The sequence below is a fragment of the Mesoplodon densirostris genome, chromosome 13, assembly GCF_025265405.1.
Source record: "Mesoplodon densirostris isolate mMesDen1 chromosome 13, mMesDen1 primary haplotype, whole genome shotgun sequence".
NCBI classification, from domain to species: domain Eukaryota; kingdom Metazoa; phylum Chordata; class Mammalia; order Artiodactyla; family Ziphiidae; genus Mesoplodon; species Mesoplodon densirostris.
The window spans coordinates 2,735,182-2,757,763 of record NC_082673.1 but is presented as its reverse complement, the minus strand read 5'-3'; the positions used below and the strand labels follow the sequence as shown (position 1 = coordinate 2,757,763).

Genomic DNA, 22,582 nt, shown 5'->3' with positions numbered 1-22,582 from the left:
TCCCCTTGCCTTTCTCACTGAGAGAGTGAGCTGCCGTGTGGTGAGGTCCACGTGTGCGTTTTGCTCTGATGATTTTGGGTAGAGTTCAGAAGGACCCGAGAAGGGTCAGGTCACTCTTCAGCCATAAAACAGAGCAGAAGGGAAATAATTTTTCAAGCTAGTAGATGATGGCGTTTCGGTAGAGCCGTCTGTAAAATGCCTCTGTGTAGTCAGAGTCGCTCTCGTCAGATCCTCAGCAAGTGCCGCCCGGGGGGCTGACGGCAGCTGCTGCCGCCCAGCGTCGCCAGCTTTTCTGTCGTCTCGGGAAGACTTTGAGGACCCGGTGAGAAAGCTAACCTGTGCCTAGAGGCCATGCTGTCAAAAACACCTCTAAATGGGCAAGTCCCTGGCGGGCCAGCGGTGGGCCTCGAAGACCCCGCAAGCCTCACGGCGCGGCCCCAAATCCCACCACCTTTAAATGCTGGAATTGCACCCCGCGCGGCGCGCGGTGCTTGAGCTGGAAAGGGTCTGTCCCCGTCCGCCTTCGTTGCGTGGCGCCTGCAGGGCGCTCAGCTCGCGGGCAGGACGGCGCTGCGGACCCTGGCCCTTTCCAAGGAGAGCGGGTGGGGAAGTCGGAGCCAGCGTTTGTGTGCGTGAGCTTGAGCGCGCCAGATAGGGGCGCGGCGCGAGTCTGCAGTGCTTCCCCTGCTTGGAGAGGAGGAGAGAGGGGCTCGGCAGTGGGGCAGGCCCTGGGGGCGCGGCCGCGCGGTCCAGCTGCGGTCCGGCTGCGGTCCGGCTGCTCGTCCTCTCTCCAGTCCGGAGCGGACCGAGTGGGCTGTCAGAACTCTGGTTTTTGGCCATATGGGTGTTTTCGTTTCTTACTTTCCCTCTCGCCTGATTTATCAGTTCAGAAATTAATTGATACATGAATTTGCTTACTAGCGCATTGAATAAAGCTTAAATTGTGTATTGAATAGTACTATTGAAATTCTTATTTTATCAAGTTGCACTTATGTTTCCATTCAAAGATGCTGAGTTTGACTTGTTAAAGAAGTTCATTGTACCTACGTGTGTATAACGTATGTTCTAACGCTTAAACTATTAAAGTTGTTAACAAAATTTGTGGTCTCATTTATCCTGACAGGGTTTACCAAACACAATTGTAATATGTATATTTACATATATGTATATATATTTATTTATATACACACATTTTAAACATGTTGTAGTTCCATTTTGTATTCCGTATTTAGGTAATCTATTCTTCTTTATGTTAACATTTTGAATTTATGTGGTGCATTTAGGAATTGATAGTGGATGTTTAAGTTTAGGAACTTTAAATCCAGTAACTCGTGTATATTTACCTAGGCTTTCCACACTCTCTAGAAGGCCACGTGGCTCAGTGATGGAGGAGCGTGGTCTCTGGAGTCTGGAAGGCCGGGGGCCACGCCCCAGCAGCGTCCCCTTCCAGAGCAGCACTGTCCACCATGGCAGCCACTGGCCACGTGGGGCTCTTCAACACTTGGAGTGTGGCCGGTGTGACTGAATTTTTAATTGTATTTAATTTTAATTAATTTAGGTCTAGGTAACCATGTGTGACTGTGGCTGCCATACTGGGCCTCACAGTATGAGGTGATTTAACTTAGTTCTGTGTCCCAGCTTTCCTGTCTGTACAGATGAGATCAAACTTAAGCTGCCTTTTGTGGTGGTTATAAGAATAAATAAAACAGTATATGTAAAGAGCTTAACTCTGTGCCTGGAACAGAATATGTCCTTGAGAAATGCTAGTTAGTTATAATGACTATTATATATTTAATAAGCTGGAATTACTTTCCTTTTGAGCATTCATTTAAACCTGTTTATTTTTATTCTTCCCTTTCAGGATTAATTTATTTTTGGAAATCAAGTGCAATATTAAAGGAAAACAAACCACACTACCTTATTGGAAGCCATTTCTGCTAATTTTATTACATTTTAAAATTTATGGTTTGATTTGAATACTATCATGGGAGGAGCTGTGAGTGCTGGGGAAGATAATGATGACTTAATTGATAACTTAAAAGAAGCTCAGTATATCCGCACTGAAAGAGTGGAGCAAGCCTTCAGAGCGATTGATCGCGGAGATTACTATTTGGAAGGCTACCGAGACAATGCTTACAAAGACTTAGCCTGGAAGCATGGCAACATACACTTGTCAGCACCTTGCATTTATTCAGAAGTTATGGAAGCGTTGAAACTTCAACCAGGATTGTCTTTTCTTAACCTGGGAAGTGGAACCGGATATTTAAGTACAATGGTGGGCTTAATTTTAGGTAATTTAATTTTTGTAAAATTCTATTTTAAAAAGTAAGCTGAGTTTGTATTGCTGTTTATGATTTATAGGGTTTGTAACTTTGTGTACAATATATGTTTGAATGTATATTCTAAAAGTAGTTACCTTCCTTAAGTGTGGAGAAACAAGGTCATTGTAGTAATCTTTCCTTATTTTCAGCCCTGACCCTGATAGTTAGCTTTGCGTTCAGTCCTAGACTTAAAAAGTTCTTGGAACTGTTTTTGAACCCCCAGCCATTGTCTGTACTTAGAATTGAACAGTTGGAAGGTGGGAAACTCAGGAGTATCATGTAATCTACTTCAGGTAAAGTGTCCTGACAGCTGGCATCCTGACAGCTGGCATCGAGAGTTTGATGGCTATCAGTCAGTGCCCCATGGTGAAGGGGATGGTGCTGTGCTCTTGTTAGGGTGCAGGAGTCTGTGGGGTATGGAGGGTGTGGCAGTGTGGGGCAAAGCACAGGACCCGGGAGAGAAGTGTGTATGTCATTAGGTTTCAGCCGTCTCGTTGAGTGTCTCTCTGCCAGGCCTTATTTCTGGAGCGAGTATACAGCAGTGATCAAAAGGGACAAATGTCTCTGCCTTCAAGAAGCTTACTGGGTGCTTACTACGAGGGCTAGGCATTGCTGAAAGCACTTGACATACAGTAACTCATTTAATGCTCCCAATAACCCTGTGACGTATGTATTGTCATGATTCCTGCGTATGTTGGTGAGTAAACCGAGGCACAGAGGTTCAGTAACTTGCCTAGAGTCACGTAGCTAGGAAATGACAGCTGGGGGATTGAGAAGGCGGGTGGACAAAGCATGCACGCAGGAGAGTCTGCTCTAAGACATTGTGATGTTGGATGGAGGATGAACAATCATGAGTGTCACTGAGCCGCTTAGTATTTCCTGAGAACTGCTGTGTGACAAGCATTAAGGTAGAGTGTCAGGCTTATAACATGGACTCCTGCCCTTGAGTTTGCAGACTGGTGGGAGTGGAGAGACAGAGGGAGATGCACGGTTCTCATCCCGTGGGCTGTGTGCTGTGGTTGGGGTGTGTGCCCGCGTTACAGGGATGAGACTGGTTTACAGACTACAGTGATGGGGATCATGGAAGGATTTTAAGTAGAGAAATGGCTGTACTCTAGGAGGGCGATCCTGTGTCCTGGTGCGCTGAGGCAGTCCAGGTTTTTCCCGGTTATCCGAGCATCAGTATTGACGATGTCCTTTTCTTTCCCAAAGTGTCCCAGTCTGCACGGTAAATTATGTGTTCACATCGTACGACTTCAGGCCTGAAGTTCCCCCTCCTAAACACTGACTAGCTCCGTACTTGCTCTCCTAGTCATGGAACCTGCAATCATTTCACTTAAAAAAAAAATTAAAAAGCCCTTTCATCCCACAGCTGAGTCAGTTCCTGATACATAATAACTGGTCAAAAACGGTAACATTATTAATTTCTGCCAAGAAAGAAATTTAGCAGCTTACATTTAAATTTGGTGCTCTCCTGATCCTGAGATAGCAATTTTTCATCAGGTTGGGAATCCCAGAAACCTAGCACTTGTATCATTAGAGCCTCTTTGAAAAAGGAATCTCTAGGGTTTGAGACGGTCTCCAAATCAAAGGAACTTAGCGGAGGGGGAGCAGGGAGAGCTGCTTTTCCAAAGTGGGAGCTGCCTTCCTTGAGCCAGTGCCTTTCTTGAGCAACTGTGGCTGCTTAAGACTCAAGTCCAGCCTCACTCCACGTCCAAGCACCTGTTCTGCCTTTCACTCTTCTAGCCGGTCAGCTGGCTCCTGCTGAGGGAGGGCAGTTTAGCCAAAGGCCTGGTGGGGGGAGAGCAGGGGTCCTAACTAGCAGCCTTACCAGCAGTGGGGTCACCCTCCGAAACTCCATTCCTTAGTACTTGTCACCAAGAAATTAGATGACTGGGGCCAGATGCATTTGTAGGCCGACTGCAGACTTCATCATATCTTGAATGCTTTCTCCTCTATATCCGCGGGCATTGTGGGGAAACAGACCCTGGTTTGAGTGACCCACAGTGATGACGCTTCCTCCTGTTAGCAGGCTCCAGGGGGTCGCGAGTCTTCAGTCAACATGTGTGACCGCACTGACTGGACAGTATTCCAGCATTTGTCTGTGTGTGGTCCTGCAGTCAAGACCAAGATATAATACCTCTCCTTTTGCTGGTAAATATTCATTTGATGAGAAAGATAAAATAAATACATTTAGAAAAAGGAAAGGCAGAGAGAGCGGAGTCTGTAAAACTGTAAAATTCATTACAGTTAATAAATCTTGGATCTCTCCAGCTTCTGAAGAAGCTAATCTTTTTTTCTCCTGCTCCCCTTTTTTGGTTTGTGTTTCTCGAGCATTTAATTAAAGTCAAGGAGGGGGATACATCCATAAAAATCACTTAGAACCAGCTGCACAGGGGGCTGCTTCCGTGTTGCCTGTAATAATCTGAGAGCCCTGCATCCGGCTTGGCCCCAGTGCCTCCCAGTGGCCGTAGCAACAGAAGCGGTCTCCTTACTGCGCTGCTCTAGCACGCTGGCCCTCAGCCCTGCTCTCCGGTCACAAGATGGGGCGGCGCGTCCTCCCTGTGGGCAGCATTCCTCGCCCGAGGACACGCTCCGTGTGGTCCGGGCCGGGAGGGCAGGGCGTCTGAGGAGGAGGCCCCTTGAGGGATCTCCGCCTGGAGAGGGTGGGCTGCAGTCCTGAGAGCTCTTGTTCAGTGAGAGAAGTTAGGGTGATCCTGGCTGCAGGAAATGTCTTGTGATTCCACCACATTTGGAGAGCAGTTACTCATAAATGGAATTTAGTTTTGCCCCGCACTGAGAAAATGGGTTACTCCCGGTTCTAAATCATGCCTCATTTTGGACAACTTGTTTCGTTCCCAATTGAAGAATAATTCTTGTTCCACTCTCTTGTCCTTAGGAGTCTTCCTGGAGCAAAGAATTTTCACACAGAATCTAGTCCTTAATTGATCCTCCTTTCAGTTCTGTCTTGTGCCCAGGGAAGACCATTGAATAGGATGCCGGAAAAGAGGCCTCTCATGTCCTCATTAAATATCAGAACCATGAAGGCAAATTATTCTGATCATCTTTCTGATTCAGGTGGGAATGGTTCGTCTCCATTCTGATCCTTTTTGCTTAGGGATTCACTCCTTATGTAACCCATAATATAACACTTAAGTGTTTCTTATGAAACCCGTAATCTCGGGCTTAATGATTCTCTCAGTCTCTTGCCTAGGTCCTGAGTTGGTAGGCGTGACTGTGGAGAGACTGGCAGAACCACCCAGCACTCGGTACGCCACTGCCTCGGCTCTGCAGCGTTAGTTCCCACAGGTCACACGGTGGGCAGGCTTGCGTGTTGAACGGGAAAAGCACCACCAATGGACCTAAATGCCTTCACCTCCAAGGGGGCTGGTCAAGCTGCGTGTGGCTGTCATGTTTGGCCTCTGTACTCTTTCTTTCTCTTTACCACAGGACATTAAGTGGTGCTTGCTGATTCAGCTACCCTGACATTGCCTTTGACCTCAGACATTCATGTTTTCTCTCTCATTTTAGCCCTCTTCCTCACTTGGATGAGGTTCTAATTTACGCACCATAAAGTTCACCCATTTTAACTGTACAAGTCAGGGAGTTTTAGTCTGTTAGCAGAGTTGTACAAACATGACCATAATCCAATTTGAGAGCACTTCCATCACCCATAAAGATCCCCTACCCCAGCCCCTGGCAGCCACTTACCTACTTTCTGTCTCTATAGATTTGCCTTTTCTGTACCTTTCACGTCAATGGAATCATGCAGTCTGTGATCTTTTGTGTATGGTTTCTTTCCTTTAGCGTTACATTTTCAGGGTTCATCTGTGCTGTAGCGTGTATCAGTGCTCCATTCCTTTTGGTGGCTGAGTAATACTCCATTGTGTGGGTATACCACATTTTGTTTGTCCTTTCACCAGTTAATGCTGATTTTGAATGATGCTGATGTGAACATTCATGTACAAATCTTGGTGGAGACATCCAGTTACATTTCTCTTGGGTGGATTCCTAGGAGTGAAATTGCTGGGCTGTATGGTGAGTTTATGTTTAACTTTTTAAGAACTTGCCGAACTGTTTTCTGGAGTGGCTGCACCATTTTATATTCCCACAAGGGAATATAAAGGTTCTAGTTTCTCCATAGCTGCACTGATGGGTTTTTTTTTTTTTTTCTTTAATAGCCATCTTAGTGGGTATAAAGTGGTATCTTGTGGTTTTAACTTGCACTTCCCTGGTGCCTAATGATGTGGAGTATCTCTTCCTGTGCTTTTTGGTTATTCCTCTGTTTTCTTTGGTGAAATGTCTATTCAGATCTTTTCTCCATTTTTAAATTAAGTTTTTGGTGTACTTATTATTGAGTTGTAAGTGTTCTTTATATATTGTAGGTACAAGCCCTTGATCAGAAATATGATTTTCAAATAATCATCTCATATCTCTTTAAGTACCCCTTTGAGAAAACCCCGTGGCTCGCTTCAGGCCTGAGAACGAGGGAGACCCAGAGCAGCCCTCTGCCTCGTCTCCCCCATCTTTGGTGAGACAAAACCCATTCTGCAGCTTTCCAGGGTTCTCTCCAAGGTAGATTCTCTTCTCTTCTTCTCTGCATCAAGCCAAACCTCAGTTTTCCCTCTATATTTCTACCCTACTTCTTCTTTTTTAGGAGATGATTATTATTTTTTTCTTTTTAAGAATTACGAAGACTGTTCTTGGTATGGGCTTTATTTTGGGCCCTGAGCAAATCTGTTTTGAAAAGAACCCTTGCGTTTAGGCTACTACCGTTTTCTGAGATCAGTTCAGCTCCTTGCTGTTTACACCGTTACTTCTTAGTCCTGGTTGGGCTTCCGTGCATCTTTTTTCTGCCCATATGCCCTGCATTGAGTTGCTACCATTACTGTGTTTCTTGGGGTTTTCCCTCACTTCTGGTTGTGGAGCGGAAGTCATTACTGACAACCGTCCCCTTCACTGCTGCTCCTGTGGAAGTCCCCAGATGATTCTGTGTTTATGGGTGTCACTGCTGATTATTACAGGGCAGCTAATAGTAATAAAAATACAGTTTTAGGGAACAGTGCAAGCTGTAGAAGTCTTACCAAGTTTTCATAGTAATTTCTTCTGGTTACATTTCTTCATGCTCTTCGAGGTTGAAAGGCACTTCCCTTAGTGCTGTGAAAAGTCTGAGGTGGGTCACTTTGCATCCTGAGTTTTTACCTTCAGGCTTAACGCTCCCCAGCCTGGAGCATCCATGCACCAAAACCAGTTGAACCGTTATTTGCGAATTTGCCAACTTGCTGAAGTGCGTCTGTAACCCTGACGTCAGTATCTGTCATTGGTGTGCGTGTGCGGGCGCCGGCGGGGGTTGGTGGTGGGAGCTGCTCTGTGGGCCTGGCCCCAGCTGGCCTGGGTCGAGGGACGGTTCTGCTCCTGGTTTCAGCGTCTCAGAGCGGCGGCCAGAGGATCGAGTACGCAGTGCAGTGCGAGCAGCTTGGCTGCTGGGCCCCTTTCTCCTGAACCTCTTCGCTTCTTTTGCAAAACAGAGAAAGTAGACTCCACCAGGGTGAGTCTTTAGGACTGAACCTTATTTATCTCTGTGAGGTACGTATGTATGTGTGTGTGTGCGTATTTCCCTAGTAGCCGTGGTGTAGCATTTGCTTTGTGTTTTCTGGACTTTACAGAACATAAACGACCACAGATACCGTGTGCTGACTGTGTACTCCAGAACACTCCTCACCCTTTCTGAATTTGTGTCTCTGTGTAAAATAACTCGTGAACCTCCGTCTCCCGGTGACTCCCTCCAGAGCTGGCGCCCACGGCCGCATCTCTCCCCGGCAGTCTCCCCTAGGCTGAGCTGGGTGCCAGACTGAGCACCCCGTCAGAGGCTCACCTGTGTCGCGGGGCTGCTCCTGGAACCTGCCTTCACGTCGTCTGTGCGGGCAGCTCCTGAAGCCTCAGCCCGTCCAGCCTCCCTCACCTTTGGCCTGCAAAGAATCTTCCCCTGGATTCTGCTGCTCTTTGCGTTGCCTTTACATACACTTCCTCTGTCCTTTTGTGGAAGCTTCTTTGGCTTCAGCCTATGGTGAAGGGTGGCTCTTCCTTCTGTCTTCAGGTCACCTCCACAGGCAGAGGATTCCCAGGTTTCCAGCACCAGGTCTGTCTGCTGAGCTCTGGACACTCCGCATCCTCCAAGCTGGCCAACAAGCTGGATACTTGATTATGCAGTGCTTACTGCACGCCTCTTCTTCAGTGTGCACGAGATTCCCAAGTTCAGCCTGTCTCCAGCTCAAGTTGCCCTTGCTTACCCTCGCCCACACAAGACAGAGCAGCTCAAGTGGCTTATACCTCCTGTGTTTCCATTTTGGTGAAAGGTACTTTTTCCTACAAAAATTACTCAAGGCAGGGCCTGAACAGCAGTCTCTCTTCTCTGTCCTTAACTTTATCTTGCGGGATAGGCAGTCTGTTCACAGGGTTAGAAACCTGAAAGAACCGAAAGGCCCCTCACCTGTCTCCTCCGCTTTGTCTCGTCCTCCCACCTGAAGAGCAGTCAGCGCATGGAGCCCTGGGGACACCTCCACTTCGGCACCGACTCGCAGGATGCTTAGAGGGTGGCAGTTGACTTGAAATCAGAAGAACTTTCCTAGGTACATAAAGGAAAGTCTGTATTGCATTTTAGAAGATTTCTAGCAAACAGCCAAAATTAGTAAGAAATTTATTTTCAATGACATATACTTTTCTGTAAGATTTACTTCTGTACAATGCCTCATTCTGTGATAAAATAGATTTGACACATGAAGACGTGACAAATACACATTTTTATGCTTTGTATATATATCATTTGCCTCAGTCTTCCTTGTGCACCTTTTAAATTTGGGATGGTAGCTAAGTTTATGTACTTTATCATTCTCCCAAAGAGTATTTATTATACGTGCCATTGAGCTAGCTGCTGAGGATACCACAGTGCAGAAGACACATCCCACACCCTTGAAATTGTGCGTGTCGCTTCTAAACTAGCATTAGAAGCACTGGGTCAGATTTGTTGGCTGTTCTTCATTTAGTTCAGGAATTTTTATTGAGTATTGATGTGACGTGGTCACTGCACTGGCCCTGGAGTATCTTCACAGGTGAATACGCAGTACAACAAAAGGGCTGATGAAGTGGCTTCCGTGGAAAGTGAGTGCGTTAACGGAGTTGGATCAAGACCTAAAGCTGTTCACGTCACCTTTTAAACCATGTTCTGTTTTATTACAGTTGCGCGCACTCCTCAGCTTACTGACTGCTGTGGCGTAGTGTTCTGGTGTAGACGTGTGAGAGATAGTCCTAAATTACTCTGGTCACGTTAGACTTGGGTATTATCAGCCCACTGGGTGGAAATACCTGAAGCAGCTGATGGTGACGTGTGTTCTTGATATATTGACATTTTAGACATATAGTTTACTGAGGATCTTGGGTCCATGCTCCATAACTGTTTAAACCGACACTTTCAGATTTCGTGTAAACATATTTTTAAGATTCACGTGTAGTAAAAGAAAACAGTACTTACATCCATAAGCTGAGAGAAGCCTGAGGGACTGGAACGTTCTGGTAAATTCCAAGGCTTGCTTCACGAGGCCTTTCCCAAACCTAGAGAGCAGAGAACAAGTCTCCAGTCTTAGGTATGTCCCACTAGCTAAAGAATTTTAAGCTTAACATGGCAAGATTCAGTAAATGTTTGACAGTGTCTTTTGTTAATATGCTTTTTTAACGTGATACAGTAAGGTGGAGAACCATAAGAAAATATTTATATCATAAGTGGAAATGCATTTGATCAGTTTCTCTTATCTGGTTATTGGTTACTTAATCTTTTGCTGATCTCATTTTTTCTCCCCTTTTCTTCATCTACCTTTGCACTATTTTGTTTCTTGGCGTTATACCCCAGGGTGTTCACGGAAAGAAAGAATGAAACCTATTCTTGTCTGCTTTTCACCTGTTACCATCTCTGAATTCTTCTAAAGTTACTTGTAAATCTTCCCAAAGATGCCTATTTTATTCAACTAGAATTAGTAATAAAATATCATTGTAACTTGTTTAAAGGTGTTTTTACATATACAGTTGGTCCTCTGTATCCACGGGTTCCGCATCTATGGATTCATCCACCATGCATCAAGATATTGGGGTGAAAAAGTCCAGCAAGTCCCTAAAAGCAGAACCTGAATTTGTCACGTGCCGGCAACTATATACGTAGCATTTACGCTGTATTTCCTATACGTAGCATTTATGTATTGGGTATTATAAGTAGTCAAGATGATTAGGGGAGGATGTACAGATGTGCAGTGTGCATGTGGATACTACCATTTATATGAGGGACTTGAGCGTGCACAGATTTTGGTATTTGCAGGGGGTGGTCCTGGAACCAACCTCCCCCTCCCCAATACTGAAGGGTGACTGTATGTTTTAATTCTCACTGAGAAACTTTATGCTAATTTCATGGAAACCGAATAACTGATTCACCTGCTCCCTCTTGTGGTAAATATTTAGTTTTATCCCGATGCTTTTATTTGTAGTTATTAACTCTTGATTATCATTTTAGCAACGAGAGCACAGACTTGAATAGTCCAAAAAGATTTAAAAAATCATTTAGATTGGGCATGGCAATAATTAGGAGGCTGTAGCTAGGGTGCTCAACCCAAGCTGCCTTGTTAGGGTCACCTGCAGAGCCTGGGCCTCACCCTGAGAGACTCCCTCCCCCTGTTTACAGTTTAAATCAAATTAAATTTAATCTACTTTGAAATTTGATTTTAAAATTCACAGGTTATTCTAACATGCAGTCAGGGTAGAGAACCACCTATAAGCTGCAGTTTTGCTTCTACAATTAACCAGTTCTGTATTCAAGGGCAGAGCATGTTATAATTTCTAATGATTTGTACCCATCTTGTATTTTATGGTGTGTGAAAGACTTTTACATAATTTACATGATTTTCCCACAGACCCATTTCATACAGTAGGAAAGACCTCACATGGTAAGTGACTGCTCTGATTATTCAGCTGTAGCAGGAGCCAGGATTGGAAACGAAGGCACTGGCCTTAAATCCACCCGGTTTCTCAGCACCCCGCGGTGTTTCGGTCTCAGATGGGCTGCGAATTGTTCATCTACAGAGCTCCTCTGGTTATGTGCTATGCACTGTGAGGGGCTTTTTGCTTGTGGCTGTTCCACGGATTAGCTCTCCGCACAGCACAGAGGACGCTGGGCATCCCGGGCGCTGTGCAGCTCTCAGGTGCCCGGGCTTGCACACCACACTCAGTGCTTCAGAGGGGGCGTGGGGTGCTGGGCGTCACAGGGTCAGCAGCCGTGTAGTAAGAAATGGAGGTGTTGATAGACACTTGATACCTAGACCTAATAATCAGCGACCTTTATGTATAAGCTCTTATTATTGACTAACTGGAAGAAAATAAGTAAGCTGGTTTAGGTCCAAATACTACAAAAGAAAAACAGTCTTTAGATTTTTTTGTTATATAGGAATTTTGTTATATTATTGCTCTTAATAAATGGACTTTTGCCAGCCTTAAAAATAATTTCTAATATAGGGTACCTATGTTTTTCTAATAACTGTATTTGTCTTAATAAACTGTGACTTCTGTGTAAGTTTCTATTTTCTCTTTAGTATTTAGCAATTAAAGATAGTGGTCAACTGTCAGTACTTTGATTTTTTAAGAATTTATATGACAAAAATTAAGCTTTTATTATTTCATAGAAAAATCTCTTCACATTGGCATATACAAAATAACACTGGCATCTATTCAGCACAGTCCAATTAACGTTTCACCTGTTAGATGGTGATAGGGAGTCTTAAGCTTTCGTCTTTTGGATGCCATTTCAGTTTTCTCCAGCAACAGCTTATACCTTTCTATTAGAATTATTGTATATTACTTATTTATTTGAAAATCTTGTACTTTTTTTTTTAATCTCTTTGACTAACCTAAGCTCATTATTTTTTGGTCGAAAAAGTTACACATGCATGTGTTAAGACACACTTTAGACAATAGAGTGTAATGGTGAAAATGTCTCCTTCCCACCCCAGACCTCTTAGTCCCCTTCCTTAGGAGCAGCTGTGTACGCTTTTTGAGTTTTCTGTGTTTATTTTTCCGTTCTATTTAGTACAGGTGTCAAATGAGTTGTAATAAAGAGCATCACACTGCAATTTTATCATATACTTGATGTGTTCTAGTTGTATATCACATTCTAAATAAATGAGATACTGGTGACATTGCCATTTAAGTTCTGCCTTCTATTAATGCATTCTTTTCAATTTATTTTTTTCAACATGTTAATTACTGTTCAGTTTATTAGTGATAATTAAAGATATATCTCCATGATATTTTAAAATTAAGCAATTCCAGCCATTAAAAAATCATGAATGGTGTTTGTACTAGAAATTAATGATAGTATATCATACATGTGTGTTTATGATACTATCAAACAAATCCATTGTATGTTAATGAAACTGTCTTTATTTTGTGTCAAGGTGACGTGAAAAACAACCTTAAGAAATTTTCTTAACAAACTTTAAACCTTATTTCCAAAAGGTGTCACTTTGCTTTTAGATGTTGTATAAGCAGAAAGCAAGAAAAGGAAAATGAGACCAGTGGTGTCTTAAGTGACAAACAGCCTACGTAGTCCCTTTTGACTTAGAACTCTCAAGTTCAGACTCCCTCTGTTAGTAAGGCAGTTTGAAATATTGAACAGAAGCCTTGATTTCTACATTCTTTACTTGCCGCCTTTATTATAGTGCTTATCCATTCAGTCCTATTGGAAACTTCAGCCCCAGCAATAATGACCTTTTTTTATTGACCTCTCATCCATATAGCCCTCCTTTTGTTTTCCAGATGGTTGATGAGTATAACTAGATTCTTAAAATGGAAAAAGTCTCCGTTATGTTTTACATTCAGTGGATTACCTTAAAAGGGTAGAAGGAAAATTAGATTCATTTCCTAGAGCAATATTTTCCTTACTATGTATATAATGTTAAGTAACTGTAGTGTAATTTGAGGTTTTTTAAATGAGGAAAACTTTTTTCAGTGTTTCCTAGCCTTTTTTGTTTCCTTACGGAAATTCAGGTTTTCAAAATAGTCAGATTCAATACCAAATTGAAAAGTGACATTACTACGTGTACTTCTCTAAGTTTAATTTTTTTGCCATTTTCGTTTATTTTTTGAAAAAAGGAAATTCTAGTTTTTGTCAATTTGTCTTTGGTAATATTAAGGAATTACAAGAGATCTTAAAAGATATTGGATGGGTGTTCCAGTTAGCAGATGAAGACTAACAGTTTGACAGTAAGGAAAAAAAAAATGAGAAGCAAAACATTTAAGATTTCATTGATCAGAATAACATTTTAAAAAGTATAAAGCATTTCAAAGGAAGTTAATGCTATAACTGTTGTGGTCTGAAGGATCAAGTACCTTTTAATTTAATCTTTTTTTTAATCTGAATACATTTTCCAAGTAGAATCAGTTTTTTTTTAAATTAATCAAATGCAATAGAAATATAGTAGGTTTATCTGCTTTTGACTTGAAGATAGTATCTGAACATTTTGGTTTAATTTTTACAGTTAGGTAATTCCTAGATTACAAACCGGTATTTTCATGTGCCCCCTGTACATTCAAAAATGTTAATTGAGGACTGTGATTTTTTTTGTTATTTTAAAGTTCTTAGAGGTCTGTGGAACTCCAGTATATGTTGTATTTTTAATGGCATTCAGTAGGGGGCACATCCAGTTAAGTAGTTCCTAAGATACATACCAGATACAGAAAATAACACACACACTTTTTCCTGAGAGACCAATCTCAAAGTAAGACAGAAATATAACAAAAACGTAGAGTGGAAAACCTGATTGGCTCAGTCTCAGAAGTTTGGGAGGAATGAGATGACTAGCTCAGAACAGTGTGTTACTGTCTTGGGGTCATGGGGCAGGCACGAGGCACAGTAGCCTTAGGAAACGGGAATCCTGTTGGTCACATTCTTGGCCAGTACCAGGGTGGGGGAAGGAGCAGTCCCTAGATCATTGCCTTGTTCCCCGTTCCTGGACTGTCACTCATCCTTGGCTGTGTGCAAAAAGAAACGCCAAGTAAGCGGTGTGAAACGGGCGGGAACAGGAGAGTCAAACCAGCTCCGCCCGGAGCCGCACTGCCCTGGACAGTGGGAGCTCCAGAGGCAGAGGGTGTGGTCTCAGCCCTGGAGGAAAGTAGCATTCACTGGGTGGGGGGTACTGTGCGAGGCTTCTGTCATACCTGTGTCAGCCCGTGGATGCAGACATTTGAGAATTACCGAATTTTTAACATGATAAAGGAGAAGATAATGGTAATTAACTTGAACTTCATATAGAAATATGATTATTTCTTTGGCAGTATTGTCCTGACAGATAAGCTACACCCTGGAGAGAACTCTGTGACTTATTTTTCTTAAAGCAGTGTAAATAGATTTCCATATAGCTTTTTAAATCTGTGGCTAGCAGATAACATATTTCAAGCCCTCTTTAAATGCTCCTGTGATAGATAAATGAGCAGAAATTAAAAGAGCTCTATAAAGACATTCTTAATATTTTTTATAAATGCTGCTGCTACAATTGCAGGTCCTTTTGGAATAAATCATGGGATTGAGCTTCATTCAGATGTGGTGGAGTATGCCAAGGAAAAACTGGAGAGCTTCATCAAAAATAGTGATAGCTTTGATAAGTAAGTATTCATATCTATAGTTCTGCTTTGAAAGCACTTGATAAGTAGACACGTGTGACATGTCTGTTCCTCACTACGGTTAGTTTATTGATCCTGAGTTGTCAGTTGAGTGCAGCAAAAATCGGTGTGGTATAAAATGAGAGAAAAAATTAAGTTAGAAAACTGCTGTGATTTTTATTCTGTGTACATATATAGTGAATGACAAAGAAATAACTTCTATGTTGTAATTATATGCCGCTGTCACTGTATTAGTGGGGTAATGTTCCATTCATTAAGCAGCATACAAGTACCTTTCCTGAAGACAGAATGTAAAGATGCGCTTGGCATTAGAATAGTTTTGGGGAACTGTGTTTACACCTTTGGGATAGTAATTTAATAGTCTGCCCTCTTTATTTGCAGCATAAGAGCGATACCTGTTAGAATATGGAGGACTTGCTTAAAAACATGAAGTTCCTTAGTAATTTAGCCAGAGAAAATCATCATCGAAGTATATTGATATGTCCTGTGAGGGCTGTGTTTTGAGAAATTTGCTTATAGAACCATTGTTTTGAACTCCTACTTTCCTTAGAAGAAATACTGCCGCACAGGCGTTGGCCCTTGCGCGGGCAAGGAAGTCTGTTTGCTGTGTAATGTCCTTAAAATTCAGCAGTGGTAGTACTGTGGGGCAAAGGCTGCTTCTGCTGAAGTCCGTGAACTCTTGTGAAACTGGAAGATTTGGAGGGCATTTATCTCTCTCAACTAGTCATAGTTTCAAAGAGAGAAAGGCCTAAAACTGATAGGAATCAAGCTTAGAACCTAGTCCCTTTACTGTATAGCAGAGCTTTGGTCCAGGGTTCCAACCCAGCTTGTTGGGAGTGGGCCTCACTCAGCTCTGGCCTGGCCTGGCCTGGAGGTGGGGACCTGGGCTGGGGGTGGGTTCCGAGCTGAGGGCTGTTTCCTAGGGTTCAGGCCTGCGGGTCAGCGCTAAGAAGGCAGCAGGAGGGCCTCTGAGGGTCTCCTGGAGCGTCTTCCCCTCCTTGCTCCTCCCTTCTCTGCCCCTCCTCTCCTTCCTTCCCTGGCCCTTTCCTTTCAGTCCCCTTTGCTCCGGCCAGTTTGTGTGTGTCCCTGGCAAGTGGCACTTGGTGGGTTGAAGAACAGAAAACCCGAGGTGCCGCAGAGTCCGCAGTGCAGGGGGAAGGCCCAGGGAGGGAGCGTGACTGGGTGTTACGGACCTCTGGCGGCGAGCTGCGATCTGCGAGCTGCGGAACGTGCCTGTGCTCGGCTTTGGCTTTGTTCTGTGATCAAGCCAGTGGATCTGAGCAGGTCACTTGAATTTTCTGCACCAGTTTGCTGAACACAGTTCTTTATCTTATTTATAAAGAGTTAACATTTAATTTATGTTTTTGAATCATTTTTCAAATGCTTACCATGTGGATTCATATTCTGTTTCCAAGAATAACATACTGTTTGACAGAAAGAAAATAGTGTTGAGTTCAAGTTATTTGATAAGAAATTGAGTTTCAGTGTTAGTGTCCTTTTGTGTCTTCATCATTTCCGTGTCTTATAATTAGTGGTATGGTAAGTGCTTAAGATCTGGGCATGGATATTTTTTATATTGGTTGTTAGAACTCTGGAACTTTGTTGAATTTATTGAATTTCTATTGTTCTAAGTATTTGTTTTGATGCTGAAACTTAACGTACACATAAGACCTTTTGAATACAAGACCTTTTGAATACAAGTAAACTTGGAAAATATGAAAGTAATATTACTAAAAGCAAATGTTTAAAGTCTAAAGAACTATATGTTAGATAATATATTTCAGGTGTTAACACATAAAGGCACAGATAATTCACTTTTGGGTCATTAATCAGGCAGAACAAACTCAAGGAAGAACTTTGAATCATCGAAGTACCTTTTTACAATATCTGCGGAGTCAAGTTTCTTGCTGACAAGTGGGCACGGTCCTGGCAAACAGTAGAATATGTCATTCTTTAAAGTATTTCTGTGTTGATGTAATTTAAATATTAAATCATCTATAACACAGATAATTTTGAAGGTTTTATATATTTAAGTGTCTCAATTTTAAAAAACTTTTTCTAAAATTGTTTTTGTGTAATTGTAAGATGATCAAATGTCCTTGGCTTGTATTTCTTGAGTGTTGTTGTTACTGTGTTATACAGGTTTGTTATTCATAAAATGGTGAATCATCAAATATGGTGATATGACTGATCTAAATGTTTCTTTATAATTTTTAATGGTCTTGTTACTTTAGTTAAAATAATCAGACTTTATAATATGGTTGTTTCTGAAGTGTTACAACTTACTTTTAAAACAGATTCTTATATTAATAAACTATTCTGGAAAAAAAAGACAGTTTTGGAAATGTTATCTATTCTGGTTTTCAAGTAGCTACTGAAATAATGGTTACGTACTTCAGATTATGAAGGTATCTTGCACATACAAGGGGTAGTAGGTGCTGGGAAATGCTTTGTTTTGCACAAAGTCGTGAGTTGGGTGAAAGTTAAGTAATCAAAGTTGAGTCATTTAATGGGCTCCTTTAACGTCATTTGGTTTTGGTGATAGAAATAATGAAGATGTAGTAGTTTTCTTCCTATCTTACTTGTATTTTGATGATTTCTTTGATTTTTTCTTGGCGTTTATTGATAATATTCCTAGTTATTTTCAATTTTTAAATTTGAAAACCTTGCTTTGGAAAGTGATGTTTAAAATTCCGTTCCTAAGCAATTTTATTATATTTAATTGTGTACGGGTCATCAAAATACATGTTTTAATTAATAAAATATAAAGTAACTCAGGAAAACAAATTGCTATTTATGTATTCCTTAGTACTTAGTATTGTTCCTTAGTACCAGGCTATCCTTGATTGTGTGTAACACGAAGACAGTAGAAAGCTAAAACCTAATACTTTTCCAATCTTATTTATCCTGTTGGTTTGGATCTTTTTTATCAGTTCCTTTTTCGAAAGTATTGTCATGTCACTTATGATTTAAACTGTATCTTTAAAGTTTTCTTATGTATATCTATTTGGAGATCATAGTGAACTCCCAAACATAGCAGGTGGGAAAAGATTCAATAAACTACTCAACATTACAATATGTAATGTAAGATACATATTTTTAAAAAAAATATACAGATGTATGTTTCTGTGTGTGCTTTGTAAAGCAAGCTTGGTTCCTGAGTCTTGAAAGTACTATTTCTTCTTTCAGAAAAAAGATCCTTAGTATAATGTGTATACTTGTAAACGTTCTATGTCTTGGTTCTGTATCAGCAAATGAAGTAATTTGGAGAAGCTACCCTGAATTTACTGTACTTGGAGATAGGAGGGAAGGGGAAGTTCTCTTGTGTGGTTTATTCCTTGGCTCTGCCTGTGGTATACCCACATGCACCGAAATTCCCTAATGAACTGACATTTGATTTCAAAGGTTCTCTAAAACACTGGCAAGCTTTTTCAAATGAAGGACCAGATAGTGAATGTATCTGGCTTCCTGGGCCAAGTGGTCTCTGTGGCAGCTGCTCAGCTGTGCCACTGCAGTGCACAGGCCTCTTGGGACACCCTGTGGAGGGGTGGGCGAGGGGTTCTGGTACCACTTCATTGACAGAAACAAGTGCGGGCTGCACTTGGCCTCTTGTCCGTGGTCTGCTGACTCCGGTTCTGCCCGTCACACACACGCTCCGCGACGTTTTTATCTTAGCCCACTCTGATACAAATGAGTCTTTGGGCCTAAGTTCTAAAGGCCCTTAGGTGTCTGGCTTTCATGAGGGAAGGAGAAGTTTGGGGAAGGTCAGGTTATCTGAATCAGTGTTTGTGCACATAGAGTAAGCAAAATAATGTCTCCAGCTGTGTTTGCTTGGAAGAGTAAGTCAGTTAAAGGAGCGTGAATTATAAACCTTTATCCTGTAAGTGCTTTGCAAGTAAGTTGGTAATTGGTGTAGCATTTATTTACGGCTTCATTTATGTGTTTGTATACATGGAGCTGACTTGGCTCCCTAGAGGGCATGCTTTGGGGGTGTGCCATTCCCTGTGAGACAATAGGTCCTGTCTCCTCTCCCCTCCAAAGATGCTGTACCTGATTTTGGAAATACTCTACTGTCAGTAGCCACATGAGTGCAGCGTAGCCTGACTAATTGAAGATTTTCATTCTCTTTGAATGGAGGACTGTTGTTTCTACATAGTTTGTTGTAGAAATGAGTCATGAAGACAGTAATGAGATGATAAAAATAACAGCAGGTAATGTGTATTATCTGTTCTTTAAGTACCAAGTGCCATTCTAAGAGCTGTACCCACAGTCCTAGAGGCAATATTGATGTCCACATTTCCCAGATGGGAAAACAGGGTTAGACAGTCCATAACTTCAGCTAGGCTAGTCTTTTTGTTTAGTTCTGATTTAGCTATGATGATGTAAAAACTGATTTATTCTAGTGTTTCTTCCCAGGGGTAAGCTGTGCCAATGAATCACAGCCTAGCAACTTGGCCCCAGATACAAAAGTTGAAGCAGCACTTTTATTTCCATCATTTATTTATTTTTTCCAGATTAGAATTTAGGAAGTGCTGTTAGCATGGTTACGTGCACTATAGCATTTTTATCAGAAAGCACACCTACCTGTTCATTAATGAGACTTACCTGTGGTATGGGTGATGGAGATGGGCAGGAGAGGAAGCATGTCCCTCAGGGTCAGTCAAGGTACACACTTTAAATTACCTTCAGAGCTAGTTTAGTTGTCTGCATTTTAGAAGATTTGATTGATTTGTGGCAATGTCTAGTGTCCTAATTTTATTTTTAATTATAGGCTCCTTTTCCACATAATTCAGTTTGCATTGGAAAAAATTAAATGATACTGTATTCTATCAGTTTATCACTACAGCAGTCCCGCTTCATCTTTAAGAGAATTATGGCATACTTGAAGTAGTTTCGCTATCTGTAGATATATAGTCAATATTATTTCAAACTAGTTCTTGAACTAGTTCTTGAACACTTTGGTATATTAATAATGTTCAGATGGTAGTTTTATGAGATTTTATAGGTTGTAAGCACAGTTTTTAATCATGACAAACATTCAAATGGTGGGACAGAAAAATGCTTAAAACTAGTCATCAGGGCTCCCAGTTACGTGTTTTAACGTCGGTTGGAAATGGCGTGGGGGAAAGTTTGATGGCTTCTAACACATTTCAGGAGAAGAAACTATTCCGGGAATAACATACTGTTTGACAGAAATAAAATAGTTTTTATCCCAAGTTACTTTATAAGAAATTACTGTTGAAATATATGAAGGCTCACTTTTATGCGATGTACCTGTCACATTCCCTATAAAATGTTTAGAGATTGTTTTTGGTCCTGTGGAGTCTCCTAAAGCTCTGTTCAATGAGAAATCTGTGTATTTACTCTTAACACTGTGCTTTAAATAATGCTTGAATTATTCTGAAATGAGTTTGATACAGTTGGAAGGGAAACCACTTGAAAAGGTAAAGTCTTTGTTTTTTTAAATTTTTTGAAATTCAGTAGCTTAATCCTTGGTTGTACGAGTTTTTGAATGGTATAACTGTACTTGGAGATCAAGAGATTAACGTTTCCTTGGGTTTTCTTCCCAATGGAAGGTTGTGAAGTGTTTTGTTTTTTTGTTTTTTGGCGGTACGCGGGCATCTCACCGCTGTGGCCTCTCCCATTGTGGAGCACAGGCTCCGGACGCGCAGGCTCAGCGGCCATGGCTCCTGGGCCCAGCTGCTCCGCGGCATGTGGGATCTTCCCAGACCGGGGCAGGAACCCGTGTCCCCTGCATCGGCAGGCGGACTCCCAACCACTGCGCCACCAGGGAAGCCCTGAAGTTTTGTTTTAATGAAGTAGTCCTAGTTGTTAGAGTTCAAAATGTATATTATGGCAGAGTGTTTTGAGAAAAAGCAGTGTCTATGATTCATTTGGCAGGTTGTTTTGGACGAGGTATGAGAACAAGATAGGATTCTTTCCTTTGTCCTTGAAGTCCTTTATTCCATGGGAATAATAGTCTGAAATTTCAATGACAGCATCCTATGGCACATGATAAACTAGGTGTGCAAACTGTCAGCTCCCACTCCAGCGGTGTATTGAAGGGAAATGTTGTTTTTCTACTCTCAGTCAGCTCCTAGACCTAGACTATCCATCTAAGAGGGAAGCTGCAGGGCAAGGCTAGGTCACCCTGTTCTCCTAGCAGCTTATCAAAAGAATTATATGGGCAAGTTGGCAAGGTCCCTGCTGTGAATGGAATCGTCTGTCCATCTCGAGATGAAGATAATCCAGCACGCACCTGTAAAGAAAAGCGCTGCTGAGGTAAGTGATTGGAATCTGGGTGCTAGTTTGGCCAAGCGCTCATGTCATAAACCAAGCTATCTGTGCTCTCTCTTTTCCCACAAATGATTTTCCTTGCACGTTTTATTTTAGTAAGGGCATGTCAAATAATTTTCCCTTTCAATGTAAAAGTCTAAAAAGCCATTAGATTTTCAGGTTTAAATCAATAAATAATTAATAAGTCTAAAGTGGGTGAATTTGTAGTTATTACATTTTAGAACTGTTTAACTTTTTTTTTTGTATACAGGTAACTTACATTGTTAGGAAGTATAATTTGGTGTAATATAGGAGTATAAGGTATCTGTATCTGGGAAATTTTGTTTTGGAAATTTTCTTCAAAGGATAAAAATGATTGCTACTTTTCATGTTACTAACAGACATAAAATTTAAATGAGCTCCCCCGAATCAAGTATGAAAACTGGAAGAGAACACAAGAACCATACTTTTAGGATTAAAATGATAACCACATAGGAAGTCTCCTTTTGGTAGGTCTCTTGTCTCTCTTTTTTTTTTGTTTATTTTTGTTTTGCTGTTTTTTTTTTTTTTTTCCCCTTCTCAGGTTCCATTTGTGTGTGGTTGATGTGAAAAGGTGGAATTTGGATTTTCTCTTTCACTATTTTTAAACCTAGATTTTATGTATAAATCTATAAATAATGTAGCACTATTTTATAATAAAGTGAAAACTTCTGGTTAGTTTATTACTACAGTCTTCCAGATTATACAGAATGGTATTTTTGTTATAAAATATGTCCTTTGCCTATAGAGGTTTGTGGAAACTTAGGGAAGATGCAGCTTTCAGAAACTAGTTAAAGCTGAAGGAGGAAACTGTTCTCTTTATTTTCTTCTTTACACTGGAAGAAATAATAGCAGTTGTAATTGACTCTAGCCACACTGTAGCTGTCATCCATGCCTCAAATCAGTCATTTGTTCTTCATACGTATATGAGCACATCCGTAAACATTTGCCTGAAAAATTTTAATCATAGTCTTTTGAAAAAGTATTATTAGCAGTAGGATTTGTATGAATTTATTTACGTGAAATGCTATTTTAAAAATGAGCCCTAATTTCAGTTTCAGAATACAAAATGTCTAAGTAAGATCCTCACCTCTACCTAGTCAGAAATAATAAAGGCATCTCTAAATCCTTTATTAGGAAAGATAACCTATAACCCATTTGTGTATTTAAAAAAATAACGTTATAAGTACAGGCAGTTTGAGAGTTGTTTTGTTTTCTTTGCTAACCTGAAGGAT

The 22,582-nt window shown here is 41.3% G+C and overlaps 1 protein-coding gene across 22 annotated transcripts in view; it reads left to right on the top strand.

Moving 5' to 3' along the window:
• The window catches only part of PCMTD1 (protein-L-isoaspartate (D-aspartate) O-methyltransferase domain containing 1), a 61,656-nt gene that overhangs the window by 24,661 nt on the left and 14,413 nt on the right, over positions 1-22,582 (top strand). For 17 of the 22 annotated variants that reach the window (XM_060115673.1, XM_060115684.1, XM_060115680.1 and 14 more), the window contains 2 exons: positions 1,862-2,291; positions 14,912-15,014. The exons of 1 other annotated variant lie outside the window; for it this stretch is intronic. In XM_060115673.1, the coding sequence (XP_059971656.1) occupies positions 1,985-2,291; positions 14,912-15,014 (410 nt within the window). In that variant the 5' untranslated portion in view covers positions 1,862-1,984. Of the gene's footprint in view, positions 1-1,861; positions 2,292-8,418; positions 9,010-14,911; positions 15,015-21,264; positions 21,315-21,709; positions 21,818-22,582 lie in introns of those variants that run through there. 4 more of the 22 variants (XM_060115685.1, XM_060115686.1, XM_060115687.1 and 1 more) reach the window with 4 other exon arrangements.